We start from the raw sequence: 19,504 nt of genomic DNA, 5'->3' as shown, positions 1-19,504 counted from the left end.
CTGGGCTCGTCAAACACTGGTGGGAGGGGCTTATAATTTTAGGCAGTTGCTGGTTTATGGGACTTTTATTTCCTTGTGTGGCGAAAAACGTCTGAAAGCGCGGAGACATCGTTAAGCGTATATTAATCGGCAACCGTACGTAATCTTGCAAATATAGAAGTATTTTTAATTTAATGAATTGTTTGAAAGTTTGGCTGTTAGTAATACGTCTTTAGTACTGCAATTAAAAATTGTGTTACGTATTATTATTATTTGTACAATAGCGTTATAAACATTCAATTACAAATAGAAATGTATTATTTTTTATTTGTATCCCTGAAGTGTTTTTCTGTGTCAGAGGTGTTGTTGACCGCCTCAAAACAGGAAGTAGTGAGTCACAGCAGCAGCGGCAGTCGCCGATCAATGTTCAGGTTTCAGGTAAGCCTGCTCTACTTACCTCTCAATATTGTGTTATGCTCTTATTGTGCAAGTATTGTTCAAACATTATCGTGCACAGTATCTATTCTTCTTCGTATTATGAATATTAATGCGTTGCTGTCGGTTATGATCCAGCCTCACCCTTTCAGTTTCTCTTTCTCGGCATTGGTTTATCATTACACGACACAAGATATATTTCATAACAAGTTTACAACACCCAGTTACCAAGTATATCGATTTCTAATTTTATTCCTAATTACTATCTGTCTGTCTATCTATCTATCTATCTATCTATCTATCTATCTATCTATCTATCTATCTATCTAATGTCTGTCTGTCTGTCTGTCTGTCTGTCTCTATCTATCTATCTATATCTATCTATATCTATCTATCTGTCTGTCTGTCTCTGTCTGTCTCTATCTGTCTGTCTCTGTCTCTATCTATCTATCTGTCTGTCTGTCTCTATCTATCTGTCTGTCTGTCTCTATCTATCTGTCTGTCTGTCTCTATCTATCTGTCTGTCTGTCTCTATCTATCTGTCTGTCTGTCTCTATCTATCTGTCTGTCTGTCTCTATCTATCTGTCTGTCTGTCTCTATCTATCTGTCTGTCTGTCTCTATCTATCTGTCTGTCTGTCTCTATCTATCTGTCTGTCTGTCTCTATCTATCTGTCTGTCTGTCTCTATCTATCTGTCTGTCTGTCTCTATCTATCTGTCTGTCTGTCTCTATCTATCTGTCTGTCTGTCTCTATCTATCTGTCTGTCTGTCTCTATCTATCTGTCTGTCTGTCTCTATCTATCTGTCTGTCTGTCTCTATCTATCTGTCTGTCTGTCTCTATCTATCTGTCTGTCTGTCTCTATCTATCTGTCTGTCTGTCTCTATCTATCTGTCTGTCTGTCTCTATCTATCTGTCTGTCTGTCTCTATCTATCTGTCTGTCTGTCTCTATCTATCTGTCTGTCTGTCTCTATCTATCTGTCTGTCTGTCTCTATCTATCTGTCTGTCTGTCTCTATCTATCTGTCTGTCTGTCTCTATCTATCTGTCTGTCTGTCTCTATCTATCTGTCTGTCTGTCTCTATCTATCTGTCTGTCTGTCTCTATCTATCTGTCTGTCTGTCTCTATCTATCTGTCTGTCTGTCTCTATCTATCTGTCTGTCTGTCTCTATCTATCTGTCTGTCTGTCTCTATCTATCTGTCTGTCTGTCTCTATCTATCTGTCTGTCTGTCTCTATCTATCTGTCTGTCTGTCTCTATCTATCTGTCTGTCTGTCTCTATCTATCTGTCTGTCTGTCTCTATCTATCTGTCTGTCTGTCTCTATCTATCTGTCTGTCTGTCTCTATCTATCTGTCTGTCTGTCTCTATCTATCTGTCTGTCTGTCTCTATCTATCTGTCTGTCTGTCTCTATCTATCTGTCTGTCTGTCTCTATCTATCTGTCTGTCTGTCTCTATCTATCTGTCTGTCTGTCTCTATCTATCTGTCTGTCTGTCTCTATCTATCTGTCTGTCTGTCTCTATCTATCTGTCTGTCTGTCTCTATCTATCTGTCTGTCTGTCTCTATCTATCTGTCTGTCTGTCTCTATCTATCTGTCTGTCTGTCTCTATCTATCTGTCTGTCTGTCTCTATCTATCTGTCTGTCTGTCTCTATCTATCTGTCTGTCTGTCTCTATCTATCTGTCTGTCTGTCTGTCTATCTATCTATCCATCTATCTATCTGTCTATCTGTCTGTCTATCTATTTATCTGCCTATCTATCCGTCTATCTATCCATCTATCTGTCTGTCTGTCTGTCTATCTGCCTATCTATCCGTCTGTCTGTCTGTCTATCTATCTATCTGTCTGTCTATCTATATATCTATCTATCTTTCTTTCTATCTTTCTTTCTATGTCTGTCTGTCTATCTGTCTACCTATCTGTCTACCTATCCGTCTATCTATCCATCTATCTGTCTGTCTGTCTGTCTATCTGCCTATCTATCCGTCTGTCTGTCTATCTCTGTCTGTCTGTCTATCTTATCTATCTGCCTATCTATCCGTCTGTCTGTCTATCTATCTATCTCTATCTATCTTATCTATCTGCCTATCTATCCGTCTGTCTGTCTATCTATCTCTATCTATCTATCTATCTATCTATCTGTCTGTCTGTCTGTCTGTCTGTCTGTCTATCTATCTGCCTATCTATCCGTCTGTCTGTCTGTCTGTCTGTCTGTCTGTCTGTCTGTCTGTCTAGCCGTCTATCCGTCTATCCGTCTGCCTGCCTGCCTGTCTGTATATAAGATTTCTATTTATAATGAGGTTACATCATCTGTCTATCATCTGGTATCGGTCTATCTATCGATCAGCTTATTATACACAACTTTGTAAAAAATGTAAGTGCATTGTAGTAACATATAAAACCTCAAAAACAACCCAAAAAATTCACTGCACCATAGATAGGTGATTGAATCTTATGAAAACATTTCCATTTTACATGAAAAAGAAAGGAAAACCCCACAAACACAGCATTTGATTTGATTGATTTGTTTTTATTTTAATTGCAGTAGCCTCATATGGTTTTCCTAGTAAGTGGGGCAGGAATGTGGGTTACTCTCAACCGGCTCCACTTCGTTCTTCATGTGTGTTTTCTGTTTTGTCAGGATGGCTGAGGGCAGCCTGGAGGAGCGCAGTTTGGAGATTCTGGATATTCCTGATGATTTGGACGATGACCTTCTGTCTCTCTACTTCGATAACAAGCGACGCTCTGGAGGAGGGAACGTGGTCTCTTTGGAGAAGCATGGAAACCATGCTTTGGTGGTTTTTGAAGATGCAGAGAGTAAAAAAAATACATTAAATAGATTAAAAATATATTATATTTAAAAAATAAATGAATAAAATGACAATATTACAAGCATACGTGAGCAAAACTTTTGTTTCTCTCACACTAGCTGCTGCCAGAGTTGTCTCCAAGTCCCATGTGCTCCAGAATAACACACTGACAGTGCGGAGGAAACCACCAAAGGACCCTGGAAAGCTGCTGCTGAAAGGGCTCAATCCACACACTTCACTGGACCATGTGGAGCTTTATGTGGAAAATGTTACTGGGATGTGTTGTGAAACAGACTTCATCCTGTATCTGTCTCCGAACAAGGATCTGGTTCTAGTGCACCTAAACAAACCTTTAGACAAAGGTTTGTAGCTCATCAGTCTATCAGCAGTACATACAGAAAATACTATTGGCATACTTTGTCTTTGCATTACATAACGTAATAGCATACCAAGTGGTGTTTATTTGAATGAAATATTATAGCACAAGCTAGTTTTCAAGCAAAACATGTCACTAAAAGTGTCTTGGGTTTCACAAGATAATGTTAGTGGAAGATGTTCATGTTAATGTGTTCCTCTGCACCTGTGGTTCCTCTGATAGGACACCTGTGTGAGCTGTGTGACTTTATACATTCACTAAACTTCACTAAAACAACAGCTGCAGTAAAAACGATGAAGACAATTCTGAGAAAAGCTTGAGCGGCATTCGAACACAGACTTTATAAAAAGAAACAGTAAAGACGTTCATAATGTTACGAAAGATTTCTATTTCAAATAAATACTGTTATTTTCAACTTTCTATTGATTAAAGAATTCTGAAAATAATAAATATTATAAATAATATAATAAATAAATATTTTTCTTGAGCAGCAAATCAGCATATGTGACACGTGACACTGAAAACTGGAGCAATGATGCTGAAAATTCAGCTTTGCATCACAGGAATAAAGTAAATTTTAAAATGCATAAATTACAGGAAGTTAGTTCTGAGAAAAGCTTGAGCAGCATTTGAGCACAGACTTTTGGTTTGATATTTTGTATCAAATAATTATATTTTTAAGTACATTTTTAGGTGTGTCACTCTATCAGAGATTTTAGTTCTTATTAGTCATTGTAAAGGGGTCATCGGATGCCCATTTTCCACAAGTTGGTATGATTCTTTAGGGTCTTCATGAAATGTCTGCAAAATACTTCGGTTAAAATTCCTCAATGGTAGTGTAAAACAATACGTTTTTTACTTTGTCAGCTCTGTTCACAGCGACCCGTTTCGGTGCATGTCTCTTTAAATGATAATGAGCTACTGCTCACCCCGCCCCTCTCTTCCATTTTTGTGTATTCGGTGGCGCGTTGTCATCAAAAACAAAACTAATCCACTACGTCCTCAGTGGCTCATGTCAGGAGAAAGTGAAGACTGAGGACGGAAATATGCTAAAACAGGACAGTCCGTCAGTGGTCGTGGGCGGGGCCTGAGCAATATAAGGTCATGCTGCTCAGAAAATCAAAACTGCTTCCTAATTGAGACGGTTTAGGTTTTTTTGGGGATAAAATAAAGCAATAAGCCCCAAGAAGCCATGGTTTACTCCACTTTGCGTCGTGCCTAACAATGCCTCTTAGCTGTTATAAATTCACTGTAAACCATGGCTTCATGGGGCTTATTGCTTTTATAAAACGGTTATTCCATATACGTAGTTAGGTTTCACAGAATAAAACAGAGCAAATAAAGTGTAACGATATTAATAAAAACAGTATTCTTCCACCAAACAATGTAGTTCCTCAGAAACAGTTGTGGTTGCAACAAAGTGGTTGCAGAGCAACACACAAAGTAAACAAAGGTGTATGTTTGTAGAGTAATTTACAACAGCTTTGAACGCGGCTCAACCAATCAGAATCAAGGACCGGAACTATCTGCTTTATAATCAAAAAGTAGTGAATGGATTTTTATCATTGTAGGGTGGTTATGTTCACACACTGCTAAGACACACTTATATGCAAACACCATGTAAAAGTCAATTTTGCATCCGGTGTCCCCTTTAACGTTTGCACAAAATAAATTCACGCATGAATGCATGATAATAATCTGTGGTACGCTTGTCTTAAATGTTCTGTCGTTGTCTATGTGATTCCATAGATTTTCAGATGCTTAAAGATGAAGTTTCCAAGAAGCCCCTAAACGGAGCAAAGGTCACTCTGGAGCAGGTTGAATCCACAGACTCCATTTTGGTGGCCAATCTGTCTCCTGCGCTCACAGAGGACATGCTGGAGCTCTACTTCGGGAGTAGTCGTGCTGGAGGCGCTGATGTCCTAGCAGTTAGCATGCTAGCTGATGGACGTGCTAAGGTTTCTTTTAAGGATGTGAAATGTAAGTCAAGATGTCTTTCTCGAAGTCTCTGTTTTAGAGTTCTGGAATCTCAATTGAGTGATCTCTTTCACAGCTGTGGACGACGTTCTCCAGAAATCCCATCATTTGGAAGGTACAGATTTAGTAGTGGAGCCGTACTTTGATTTCCTGCATGCTCTTGAGGATCAGTCGTCTGTGAGCGCTCAAGATGAACAGGGAACATTGACGGATGGCAACCAACCACAGATGGTCTCACCCCAAAGTCCGACTGCTTCTGTCCCAGTGGTGAGCGCCAGCTTAGGACACAAAGCTGCTCTCACGGACAATGCCACGAATTTAGCGACTACTGCATCTGCTCCTGAGCCGTCTGTCCAGAAGGAATGCGTTAGCTTCGTATCTGTGCTTGACGCCACTAAACGTCACCTGCTCAGTTTGAGTAGTTTGCTCGAGAACCTCAAAAAGGATCACCCCAAATTTGACGTCAGTCTAGCAAAAGATGGCGTCCAAATCAAAGGGCCTGACCAAATTGAGGTTGAAAGACTTAAAAACGAAGTTCTGCAGTTCCTGACTGGTGTTGTGGAGGACCGTCTGACGTACGACAAGCTCAAAGCTGAGTTTCTCGGACGGGAGGATGTTAAGAAGAGGCTGAATTTGTCTTTGAAAAGCGTACCTTCCACCTACGGCGTGTCGGGCTGTACGGTCTCTGTAACGTCTCCGTCCCGTAGCGCAGTCAGACAGGCCCGAGACCTGATAGAGTCCCAGATCTCAGAGTTCACTGTGCCCATAGCCAAAGAGTGCGAGAGCATGCTCTCTTCAACAGAGTGGTCTGACATCCTGGCGTCTCTGGACTTCTGCAGTGCCAAACTGTCCGACGCCGGTGGAGCGATTACTGCACTCACCCTGACAGGGATGGAGAAGGACAATGAAGAGAAGATGGTTGTGTTTCTCAGCACACCACTCCAGAAGGAGACCGTCCTGTCTATGGAACCAGGAATGCTCAAGTTCCTGCAACTCCATCATCAAGGTCTGCTGGCGGACATGGGAGAGGTCATCCTATTCCCACTGGAGACTGGAGATGGATTGAGTGTTAGTTACTGAGTTTGCTTCCATTCAACTGATTTAAATGACATCTACCCTACTGATCAAAAGTTTGGGGTCAGTAAGATTTGCTTTTGTTCAGCAAGGATGCATTAAATTGAGGTGGACAGTAGTGAAGTACTTTTACTTTACTCAAGTGAATTTAAAAAGTATCTGTACTTTATCAGTGTTTTTCTTTGGAAAACTTTACTTCACAACATTCCAAAGCATAATGTCGTACTTTTTACTGCACTACTACGCTTCGTAAATAAAAGTTGTTGTTGGTTTTTTTTTTACCTTTAATACTTAAGAGCATTAAAAATTGAGTACTTTCTTGTACTCAAGTAAATCTTTGAATTACTTTTACTTGAGTAAAAGTAAGAAAGTAGTAGATTTCTAATGTAATTAATTATTAAATGATATTTAACATGAAACGTAGTGCAGTAAAAAGTACAATATTATGCTTTGGAATGTTGTGAAGTAAAGTTTTCTAAAGAAAAACACTCTTTTAAAGCAGAGTAAAAATACTTCACTACTGTCCGCCTCTGATTAAAAGTAACAGTAAAGACATTTAATGTTACAAAAGATTTCTGTTTCAAATAAGCGCTGTTCTTTTGAACACTGATAATAACCAGAAATGTTTCTTGAGCATCAGATCAGTATATTAGAATGATTTCTGAAGGATCATGTGACACTGAAGACTGGAGTAAAATTCAGCTTTGATCACAGGAGTAAATGACATTTTTTTAATATAGTCTAATAGACAACAGTTATTTTAAATTGTAATAATATTTCAAAATATTACTGTTTTTGTTGTATTTTGATCAAATAAATGCAGCCTTGATGAGCAGAAGTTCATCAAAAACAAAAAATCTTACTGACCTCAAACATCTGAACATGAGTGTATGTTGTAGAATTTATTGAAGTTGTTCACAAAATAATTTCTAAAAGTAAAAACGGTTAAATCATGTTTAAAAGTATTTTTATGTTAATATAAATATATTATTTTGAATACATAAAATTGATAATAAGAAATATAGATATGTAGGATTGAGTTTTACTGAATTGTTGTTAGTAAATAATAAAAAAGTAGTAAACTCACAAACAAAATTAAGAAATATAAAATTATCTCATTTAATTAAATTAATTTGTGTAGTAAAAATTGACTAACCTGCAAGATTCAGAAAAACAGCACGATTCACTGTAAATTACATTTGTTAACTTTAAAAATCTTGCAAACTTAGCCTATTGCCTCTGAAATGGAATTGTTTTTCTCATAATTCTTATAATTTCTATTTCTGTTATACAATGTATTGTAATTATTCTCAGTCTTGAACTGAAGTGAGAACTAAGAACTGTGTGGTAATCGTCTTCTATATTTGCTTTGCTATCTCTTAAATTCACTTGCAGATTCAGGGAGAGTGGAGTGTATGCCAATCGGCGGCAGAATTATTAAGTGCTATTATCGGATCAATCTTTACAAAGACCATTGTGGTGACCCAGCCTGGCATTTCCCGCTTCCTGATGGAGGAGGAGGGTGTCAGCATACTGGGAGAGATGACAGCAAAGTTCGAAGTCTATATCGACATGGCCAGAGTGCACTGGGAGCCGCTAGAAGATGATGTAACGTATCCCAGCCTGGTTGTTTATCCCGACATATCTCATATACTCAGTTATACTTTAGGGTTGATTGTATTTGTGCTTTCCACAGGACATACTGGAGCTGGCATGGAAAATGACAACCTGTCAAAACTTCCAGAGAAGTTCCTCTGCAAATTCCATTCAGGAATTCACTGCTGGAGTCCCGAATGGACGTAACTCAACCGATGCACGTACTTCAGGTCATTATAGATCATTTCCCTGACTGATTATTTACCGGTCGTTGAATTATAAGTGGGCCGAGACCCTTTAGTTCCGCTTATTTTCTGCATGAAATAAAATACAATGATTTAGGGCCCTATGATTTGTGCAATGCGGAAAATGTGGACGGAATCGCAGAATCCAGCTATAACAATGGAATTTACTGTATAACGCGGAATTTGATTAATTGGATGAATTAATCAAAAGTAGGTCAGTACACTTAAATCAAATCATGATATGGACTAGAATTTGTAAATATTAAGCCGCAAAAGACTATTTAAATATGAATCCTGCATGTTCTGCGTGTCTCTGTGTGAATGAGTGGCGTAGCTGCAGACACGCAGTTTCGCTTACTACACACATACTGAAGTGTGCGACGCTCGCGGTGATTTTAGCGTCTGCCTCCTGAATATACGAGTACATAAATACATGAGCAACATCCCCAGAACTGCTCTGAGAGTCACTTCATGAGCTTTTTACCTTTTCATTTGAGTAAAAATATTGTCATGTCATATACACACTGAAACTTAAAGGTCCCCATGGCAACCCGTCAAAATAAAAGTTTGGATTAACTTGAAGAAATTGTCAGAAATATATTACTATTGTCCAGTAGAATGTATGTAACACTACTACTACTACTACTACTAATAAAATTAAACTTAATTATTTTAATGAATAATCACACAATATTTCTTCTGTGTTTTAATCTTAATAGTAAACCCCCTTTGATTGCCAAAAATAAGGAGTTTGTTTAACTTTAATTTGATTAGAAGATAAATTAACATGTTATGCCTTCTTTTGATAACCAGAAAAATTTGAATACAACATAGAATTTCTGAAAAAACAAAACCTTTTATAGGGCTATTGTAAAAATAAATTGTAATACATTAAGTTCAGAAAAGTTCAGAAAAATTCAAATGGAAAACATGGACTTTGGAACAAAATAAAACAGGGCCCTAAATACAATGCTATTCTGTTGTTTTTTGTTGAACCCCAATGGTTACTGAATGTTTTCTGTCGCTCAGCTCGTATTGAAGAAGCTAAGAAGATCTTGGCAGTCATTGGCAGCGATTTGAACCCCCAACCTTCTAGTTTAGGAGCCACAGACATTGAATCTGTAGATCTGTATTCAGACCAGAGCCGAGATACCTCAGCAGCGGCAGAAGAAGAGGACGACCAACCCCAATCACTGCAGGCCCATGACCTCCAGAGCTCCTCTGCACCCATGAACGCCTGCAGCCTCGACGAAGACGCAGACTTCTTGCTGGCCATTCAGATGTCAATGGAGCTCAACCAAAGATCGGACGCAGAGGACATCCAGAAAGCCCTAGAACTGTCCAGGAGCGACTCCATGCCAAACCAGGAGAACATGCAGCTGGAGAGAGCGTTTGAAATGTCCTTGCAAGACGCCATCAAGTCAGCTAACAAAGCCGAGATCTGTGTGTTTGCTAACTACAACCATGATCTTGTCAGGGTGGACATCGCATTGGGCAAGAAGGTTGGACTGAGACAGTGTGAGGAGAAGGTCGAGAACAAGAACCTGCGGAAACTCTCCTCCCATCAGAAGAGGTGCATAGAGCTCATTAAGAGGAAGCATGCCGTCGAGATCAGCATCCAGGGCACCACCGCCGTCCTCTCCGGCTTTAAAGAGTACGTCTCTGAGGCCGTGGTGGACCTGAAGAACTTCCTGAGAAGGACAGGGAGCATGATGACGGATGCTGAAATCGTGAAGACCGTACAGTGGGTGTGGGTCGAGCAGGGCTCCTCCTCGAAGGCCATCCCGTACCTGCCAGATGCCACGGTGTTCATTGAGAACGCATGGAAGATGAAGCAGAAGAAGACTGATATTCTCTTCAACAATCAGCCGTGCAGCATTGACTTCGAGAAGATGGAAGAGCATAGTTTGGCATCTGGGAAATCCGTGCCTATTAAACGGAAAATGCTGAGCACAGAGGACTTGTACACGGATGGTGCAGGTACAAATTAAGCTGAATTACATAAAACCCCCAAAATAATGAAGTCCCCAAAGGGAGACTCCACCGTTTCTGCTGTTGATGCCAGACTTCATTCTCATTATTATTTTTGTTTAAAACCAGGCAAAATAGTTCTTCATATTAGTTTCCAGACATAACACATACATCTTTTTCAGATGACATACACATGATATGCCAATTAATTCATGAAATTATTTATGAATTTATGAATATGTGATGTAATTACGTCGTTGATTATGTCATGTTGATTACACGATATTCTGATTAGTTAGTCAAATTAATCACAATTAGTTGCTTAAATCCATATTTGCTGGGAAAATCTCTCAAATTAAAATAATTTAAGAATATGAAAGTATTTAATAATTTAGATTTGTTTTGAATGATTTAGTTTTGTTAGTTGTATTTAAAAAACCAATCAATCAGTCAATCAATAAATCCTTTAGTTTTGTCAGTTGATTTGGTATTGTCAGTTGATAAAAAATGTAATTGAATTAATAGTCAATGATATGTCAGTTAATTAGTCAAATTATTCACAATAAACTGCATAATTCAATATGTGTTGAGAAAAAACGTCAAATTAAAATAATTTAAGAATGTTAAATTATCCAATAATTTAGATAAGATTTAGGGGGGGGGGTTGGGATTATTGAGCCAGCCAAAGGAAATTACTAAAATATATATTATGACTTTAATATATTAAAATCTATATATTATTTGTTTTATCTTAGTATCTGGCCTACAGTCTGTATGTCATGGGACGCAATGTCAAGTTAGAAGTTGAAAAACATGTGTTGAAACCTCCTTATTCATTAGTATTATTGGTCACACTTTAGTTTGGGGACCAGTTCTCACTATTAACTATCAACTATGACTTTTGCCTTTAATAAACTCCTAATTTGCTGCTTATTAATAGTTAGTAAGGTAGCTGTTAAGTTTAGGAATGGGGTAGGTCAGGATTAAGAATAGGGCATGCAGAATAAGGCATTAATGTGTGCTCTATAAGTACTAACACACAGCCAATATGCTAGTAATATGCATGATAATAAACAACTGTTTAATAGTGTGAACTGGTCCCTAAAGTGTTCCTGTATTATCTATGTAGTTTGGTCTGAATGTGATACATCAAGCTTGAATTGCTTTGATTGTAGAACAATCTAAAGATGTGGTCACTTTAGTAAAACCAAAAAAGGTTCATTGTCAGTAGTTCAGTGAGGAATGAAGCACAGCTCACACAGAAGTCACTTTCAAATCAAGCAGCTTTCTGTTGGCCAACGTGGTGAATTTACACAACCAACTTTAAAGTCCCCAAAAAGGTCTTCCTGTTTCAGTTAAAATGACGTCAACACAGAGTAACTCTGCGTGTTTAAGCATTTCAGGGGACCTTTAACATGACCAAAATCTGCATGGGGGACTTCTTCTTACTCTTGTGAATCTCCCAATTGCACCGATTCCTATTGAGTTCCTATTGGATTTCATCCTTGAAATTTCGCCGAGCATGTGACCACACCCATTACTGTTCAATGGACTTAAATATTTGTGTTTTTTGTAATTAATCACATTCAAATAATGTGATAAATAGCCCTTATAGAAATGGTGTTATGTTGTTGGAAATCAGAGATGAGGGAGAGTAGGATCCAAATGTAGCATCCAAAGACAAGGAGCAGGAACCAAGAAACAGGCACCGAACAGAGGCAGCCGACACAACATCCAACACTGGACAAGACCTGAAATGAGCACAGGAAACAGGGAAGCCAGAAGAACTACAGACTGACTACAAAGACACGGCAGACAGGAAGCAACTTTAAAGTCCACATAAGAAAACAGGGAACAGGCCAGAATCATGACGAATGTTGCAAGTGTGTATTTAGTAGATGACGCTTATGTTTCAGATGAAGATTACAGTCTGCTGTCCAGCATGCCTGAAGTGTGTCCCGTGGATGTGGATTCTGATGAATTCCAGAATGTGGTCAAAGATTTCTACGACACCCTTCAGGACAGCCACAACAAAATCAGAATCATTAAGGTACGATTTAACACAGTCGCACAACTCGGTGTCTGTCAGTGCATGTGCAGTTCAGAGGGGTGTTTTGTAGTGTGCAAGACATTAATAGTTTTCAGAGTAAAAACCTGTGAATTTACTATTAGGTTTGGATTCAAAAAGTTTACAGGAATGATTATCTGCTTTGGAAGTGTTTTTGGTTGTCTGTTATAGTCACACTGACTCTGATGGTGTTTTCAGGTTGATAAGCTGATGAATAAACTCCTGCATGACCAGTACAGGCTGAAGAAGGTCAGTATTGAGCGCAGCTCCTCAGAGGCGCAGGTGGAGCGCACCCTCTACCACGGCACCAGTGAGACCAGCGTCAAGGAGATCTGCATTCAGGGCTTCAACAGGAGCTTCTGTGGGAAAAACGGTACTGTGCTGTCAGTCATATGCTGCTGTTTGATATGGCAAGCTTCACAGTTCACAGTTAGCATGGCTTATAGCAGAGCTATTCTTGTTAACTAATACTAAAACTAATACCATTAAAAATACAGGTTACACTTTATTTTAAGGTGTCCTTGTTACAGTGTAATTATACAGTACATTTAAGTACTGAGTAATATTAATTAACTACAAGTACTTACTATATAGTTAGGGTTTGGTTTAGGGTTACTTGCATGTAATTATGCATAATTTATTGTCATTTTAATAGTAAGTACATGTAACAAGGACACCTTCAAATAAAGCGTTACCAAAAACATTGTATTTATTTCAAATCAAATAAACATTGACTGAAAGAATAACATTATTTTAACAATTTTTTTTTCAGCTAGTTGCCAAGGCAACATTTCTCTTTTTTTGTGTAGTTTAACTTGAAGTAATAAAACAACTAAAACTAAATTAAACTATTCAATAAAAATGAATAAAACTGTATAGACATTAAAAAACAGAAACTAATAAAAATGACAAAAACTCTCAAAACACAAATGACTAAAACTTAAAAATTGAAGTAAAAACGGAAAATATAAAAATAGAAATCTACGTCAAAATATTAAAAACTATAATAGTACGGTCAGTGATACTAAAATAACACTGGCTCATTCATTAGTTTTGGGATTTGAAAAAGCAACATCCCAGGAACACCCTATCAATTACCCAAATCCCAAATTCATCTAAATGTGGCAAAAATAGTGATGGGAATCTCATATGAATCGGCTATTATCGTTAAATCTAAATCTAGAAGCAAAAAAAAAAGTTACTTGAATTAACTGAAAAAACCTTGTTATTTCAGCTATGTTTCTTATTTTCATTTACTTTAAATGGAAGTAAATATTTAAAAAATAACTAGCATTAATACTTATAACTAAAATAAAAACTATATAGACTCACCAAAAAACAAACAAAAAACCCCAAAACTAATAAAAATGACAAAACAGCTAAAACTTTAACATAAATTTAAAATAAAACATTCAAATCTAATTCAGAATATTAATACAAACTATAATAGTACATAAATGACACTGCAGTAACACTGATATGAATTTAAGAATGACAAATGCATCTGGTCTTTTCTCTGACAGCCACTGTGTACGGTCAGGGTGTGTATTTTGCGGTGAACGGCTCACTCTCCGTGTCTGACACCTACTCCCCACCCAATGCAGACGGGCACAAGTTTATTTTTGTGGCCAGAGTGCTGACCGGAGACTTCACCGTGGGCAAGTACGACTACAAAACCGCCCCGCTGAAGGAGAGCTCTGGCGTTCCTGTGAGATACCACAGCGTGACGGATCAGATCAACTCCCCGACGCTGTTCGTCATCTTCAACGACACACAGGCTTACCCACAGTACCTCATCACATGCAAGAAGATCTACGGCTGATCACATGCCTTCTCATTGCTTAGAGCTTAAGAGCGTTTTCTACGAGTCATTTTACGATCTTTCGTTATTGTTTCACGTGTGTTTCCCAAAAATGCACTTAACGCAATCACACGTAGCCATGCTTTAAGTGATACTTAGGAGTCGCTATCCATTTGTCAAGTGCTGAGATGTCACCTTATAGAATGGCTAGTAATTGTAGTAAACGCTCGTTTATTGAAATGTTAACCTAATATTGCGTTCCAGACAACTTGGATATAATAACAATTATATTATATTATACTATGTTATATTATATTACATTTATACGTATAAGATTATACTTTACATAAAAATATAGGCTACAATATACTTTATACAAAAATATATATTATAGTAGGCTATATAATATCTATATGGAGACGTGATTTCCGGGTCCAATACATTGCTGGTTTTCGTGCACGTCAGTAAGTCATTGAGAGATTTTTTCATATTTCCTACATTACTTCTTTTATTCGTTTTTTTTTTTTTTGGTTCAGTCATTCAGTTTAGATGTGTATTTCTATTTTTTCTGCCCTTTTTAATTATTTCATTTATAAATTCATTAAAAATAAAAAAATTAAATAAAAATAAAGAAGCCTAATATAGTAATAAAGTGTAGAATAAAGTACAATCAAAACTTTATATTATAATCACATTGCACTTGAATAAAGTTAAAGGTGTAATCTGCCGATTGTCCTGCAGGTGACCGCATAACTCTGTCTTCTTACGATGCACTTAGGGCTTTACGATTACTCCAGAGCACTCGTAGATCTGCGATGTTTTTCAAGTGCTACTTAAGTTACGAAGCTTTTAATATTAAGATCATTCGTACGATCGTTTTTACGAACTTCTTAGGCTTACGAAGCTTTTGGGAAACGCAGCCCTGAACAGTAGTTGAGTGTTGTTTCTGTTTCAGTTTTTTTAAATCGTATGAATAATTCGATTCTTCTGTGTTGTAAGTGACTGACAAAATATTAGCGTATTTTAGTGTTCTTTAATTATTGATCTTTTTTAACAAATGAATTCAGTCATATTGATATTGTTTGTTTTAAGACTGTCAGCCTCACATCACTCACAGATGAGTGGTTTTGGTCTCAAAAAATAGAGTAAATAAATGCTGGAATGAAGTTATTATCTGTGCAATGTTTTTATACAGTAATAGTGGTATAAATACAGTAACAATGCTTAAGTCTATTATTTAATTGTGCACTGTAAAATAAAAAGATTTGGGGTTCCTCAGATCGTCACACTTTAAATAATTTGGCAACACCATGAACTTTTTAAAATCTTAAATGGATGCACATCTGAATATGTTTATTTTATGTTTATAAGCAACGCTTTACAATAAGGTTCCATTTGTTAACTATAATGCATTAACTAACCATGAGCAATACATTGTTATAGTATAAATCATTAGTTAATAGGTTAGTTAATAAAAATACAGCTGTTCTTTATTAGTCCATGTTAGCTCAGATGCATTAAATAACATTAACACACAACTTTTTTCTTTTTAAATAATGTATTAGTAAATGTTGGAATCAACATTCACTAAGATTAATAAATGCTTTTTCACTGTTTGTTAACTAATGGAACTTTATTGTAAAGTGTTACCTATTAATAAAATAATATTACTAACAAAGAGTACCATTGTAATATCATGACGTTTTGGACATTTTACCAGGAGTATATCACTGTTTTATATTTACTATGTCCATAACATCTGTATGTTAACATATATAACATAAATAAACTACCAGTCAAAAGTTTTTGAAGTTGAACAGTAAGATTTTTAATGTTTTTTAAAGAAGTCTCTTCTGCTCACCAAGCTTGCATTTATTTGATCCAAAGTACAGCAAAAGCAGTAATATTGTGAAATATTTTTACTATTTAAAAATAACTTTTCTATGTGAATATATGTCAAAATGTAATTTATTCCTGTGATCAAAGCTGAATTTTCTGCATCGTTACTCCAGTCACATGATCCTTCAGAAATCATCCTAATATGCTGATTTGCTGCTCAAGAAATTATTATTATTATCAATATTTTAAACAGTTGAGTAGATTTTGTTCAGGATTCTTTGATGAATAGAAATATCAAAAGATCAGCATTTATCTGAAATAAAAAGCTTTTGTAACACTATACACTATACCATTCAAAAGCTTGGAGTCAGTATAATATTTTTTTTTTGGGGGGGGGGTTATAGAAATTAATACTTTTATTTAGCAAGGATGCTTTAAATTGAGCAAAAGTGATGCTAAAGACATTTATAATGTTACAAAATATTTCTGTTTCAGATAAATGCTGTTCTTCTGGGTTTTCTATTCATGAATTCATCAAATTCTACTCGGCTGTTTTCAACATAATAATAATAAATGTTTTGAGCAGCAAATCAGAATATTAGACTGATTTCTGAAGGGTCATGTCACTGGAGTAATGATGCTGAAAATTCAGCTTTGAAATCACAGGAATAAATTACATTTGACTGGTAGTGTACATGTTTTAGAAGCGATAAATTCGAAGAAAAGAGTTACTGTAAGCGGCGGGCCCGAGCGCGTTTGACCCCCAAAGCCCGACCAGCATGCTGGGTCACATGACTCGCCGTTGAGCGCCCTCATTCTGCCGTGAAGGGGACGTACCCGCGCGTCCTGCGGGAGAAACTCCGAAACTTACGCATCGCGCTGTCAGTGTCGCGTTTTCTCCCGTTCCAGCGCGTCATATAAGCGCTGCTCGGCCGCTTGAGCTCGGGGAGAGGAGTCGGCGTCGCCTTTTGGGAGCGTGGACTGGATGACTGAACTTTGCGTTGGGAGAGACGGTGGATTGTAATCAAACTGTATCGTGAGTGTAGCAATGGGTTATGATTCAGATGGTGATGATGATGGGTGGCCTTCAGATATGGAGGTTAACCGAACTAAAAAGGCAAGGAAAAAAGCATGGTCTGAAGCGAGTAGTGGAGGAGAGAGTACACCAAGACAAACGATCAAAAAGATCAGAGCTAAACCTAGTGGAAGCAGTAGGTTTGATGATGACAAACAGGAAGAGTGGAAAGTCATTATTACGCTTAGTAATGATAAAGGTCACTTTCATCCAGTTCAGGTAACTAAAGCAATTGAGAAGGAAATAGGGAAAATAAAATATGCTAAATTACTGAATAACAGAAGAATTCTAATTTCAGCAGTAAATAAGAAGCAGCAGGAGATGATACTGAAAATGAGTAGCCTTGGTGGTGGAAAGATTAAAGTGCATGTACCAGGAATGGCAGCAAAGTTAAGAGGAGTGATTTCAAATGTGCCTCTGGAAATGTCCATGGAAGATGTGAAGAATGAGATACAAGGTGGGAATGTAACCGAAGCCAAAAGATTCCAAATTAATAAAGGTGGTGTTAAATCAGATAGCCTGTCTGTACTGCTTGTTTTTGAAAAGATAATGCCTACTGAAGTCCAAATGGGTTGGATCAAATACAAAGTGAGGGAATACATTCCACAACCGTTAAGGTGCTTCAAATGTCAGAGAATGGGACATACAGCACAACAGTGTAAATGGAGACAAAGATGTGCGAAATGTGGAGGAGAACATGACTATGGTAAATGTAAAAAGGATGCTAAGCTAAAATGCTGCAATTGTGGAGGTGAGCATAGTGCTGCATATGCTGGATGTGTGGTTCAGAAACAAGCTAAAGAAGTACAAAGATACAAGGTTATGAATAAGGTGACATATGCAGAGGCATTAAAGGGTATTGGTATTTATGAAAACAAACAAAATAAACCAATAGAATATCAGGAAAATTTGAATGACAATGCAAGGTATGCAGTACCACAGAGTTCAGACATAAGGAAATATCAGCCAGGAAGGCCAGCACCTCCACTGCAGCCATGCAATCATAAGTGTAAAGTTGAGGAGAACACCTTGATTGTGGAAAAGAAAAGTTTTATAGCTTTTATGTGCAAAGTTGTTAATGTTGTGACACGACAAGAAAGAAAAAGCGAGAGAATCAAGACAGTTGTGGAAGCTGCAGAGGAGTTATATTCCCTTTGGTAAAGGAGAAGCTAAGGCAATAATAAAAAAAGAAATAATGAAGAAATGGCAGGACAGATGGGACATGGATAGGAAATATTAGAAATATTATAGTATACAGAAATTTATCAACGCACAGGGTGTGAATGGAAGGAATAGAAGAGTTCTAACCGTTCTAACCAGGCTGAGGTTTGACCACACAGGGTTAAATAAAACATTGTTTTTGTTAGGTAAAAGTAAATCAGATGAATGTATGGAATGTAAAATCACAGAAAATGCAGAACATATATTGTTACATTGTAGGAAGTATAGGGAAGAGAGGATTAGATTAAACCAAAAGATAAGTCAGACAGGAAGGAAATGGAACCTTGAGGGTGTTTTGGGAACAACAGGAGAAGGGGTTAAAGATGCACAGGATGCTGTTGTGGAATATCTGAAGGATACAGGGTATATTATAGGATTTAGATAGTAGTAATATATATATATTTTATAATGTAAAGTGCATTCGGTGAGATATAATCCATGCTGCATACTCCGACACAGTAGGTGGCGGTATGCACCTGATAAGTCATGGTTGCAATCCGCCATAAAACTAACAAGAAGAAGAAGAACTGTAAGCTGCGCAGAGGGGAACTCGTGTCGCGCTCATTGCGCAGGCCGGACACATTTCGCCCGCGAGGCATCCTGGGAAGCGGAATGAATGAGAAAGTGCTAATGTGCTATGAATAAATCTATGTATGAGACCCACTAGTCATAGGGCTCAATTGGAACATTGCACAATAATTCGCTGGTATGTTTATTTTGCGTGTCTACAGATGATGTTTGATATGATCAAATACAGCTCGCTAGCATATTAGCAGGAGATGATTGAGATGCATATAATGTCAACAAGCGTGAGTTTGTGAGTGAAGCGCGAGTCCTCTCTCTCTCTCTCTGTGTGTGTGTGGCTGGGTGTGTGTGGCTGGGTGTGTGTGGCTGGGTGTGTGTGGCTGGGTGTGTGTGGCTGGGTGTGTGTGGCTGGGTGTGTGTGGCTGGGTGTGTGTGGCTGGGTGTGTGTGGCTGGGTGTGTGTGGCTGGGTGTGTGTGGCTGGGTGTGTGTGGCTGGGTGTGTGTGGCTGG

General features: G+C 37.7%; 1 protein-coding gene across 2 annotated transcripts; it reads left to right on the top strand.

Moving 5' to 3' along the window:
- The first annotated feature begins 58 nt into the window (after positions 1 to 58).
- LOC107672844 (poly [ADP-ribose] polymerase 10-like) lies at positions 59 to 14,362 on the top strand. Of its 2 annotated transcripts, none has more exons than XM_016466214.1 (12): positions 59 to 135; positions 338 to 417; positions 3,058 to 3,233; positions 3,346 to 3,588; positions 5,352 to 5,582; positions 5,656 to 6,647; positions 8,049 to 8,261; positions 8,350 to 8,479; positions 9,524 to 10,474; positions 12,382 to 12,515; positions 12,732 to 12,906; positions 14,057 to 14,362. In XM_016466214.1, exons 3-12 carry the CDS (start codon positions 3,059 to 3,061, stop codon positions 14,353 to 14,355), a joined length of 3,543 nt encoding a protein of 1,180 aa, XP_016321700.1. In that variant the 5' UTR covers positions 59 to 135; positions 338 to 417; position 3,058; the 3' UTR covers positions 14,356 to 14,362. The 2 variants fall into 2 exon arrangements, with proteins under 2 accessions (XP_016321700.1, XP_016321699.1); XM_016466213.1 differs by having other exon boundaries at positions 60 to 135; positions 322 to 417.
- The last annotated feature ends 5,142 nt before the right edge of the window (positions 14,363 to 19,504 follow it).

Source organism: Sinocyclocheilus anshuiensis, unplaced genomic scaffold, assembly GCF_001515605.1.
Source record: "Sinocyclocheilus anshuiensis isolate Anshui unplaced genomic scaffold, SAMN03320099.WGS_v1.1 scaffold132, whole genome shotgun sequence".
NCBI classification, from domain to species: Eukaryota; Metazoa; Chordata; class Actinopteri; order Cypriniformes; family Cyprinidae; genus Sinocyclocheilus; species Sinocyclocheilus anshuiensis.
Note: the sequence above shows the minus strand (reverse complement) of the source record. Positions and strands in the feature narration are given on the sequence as shown.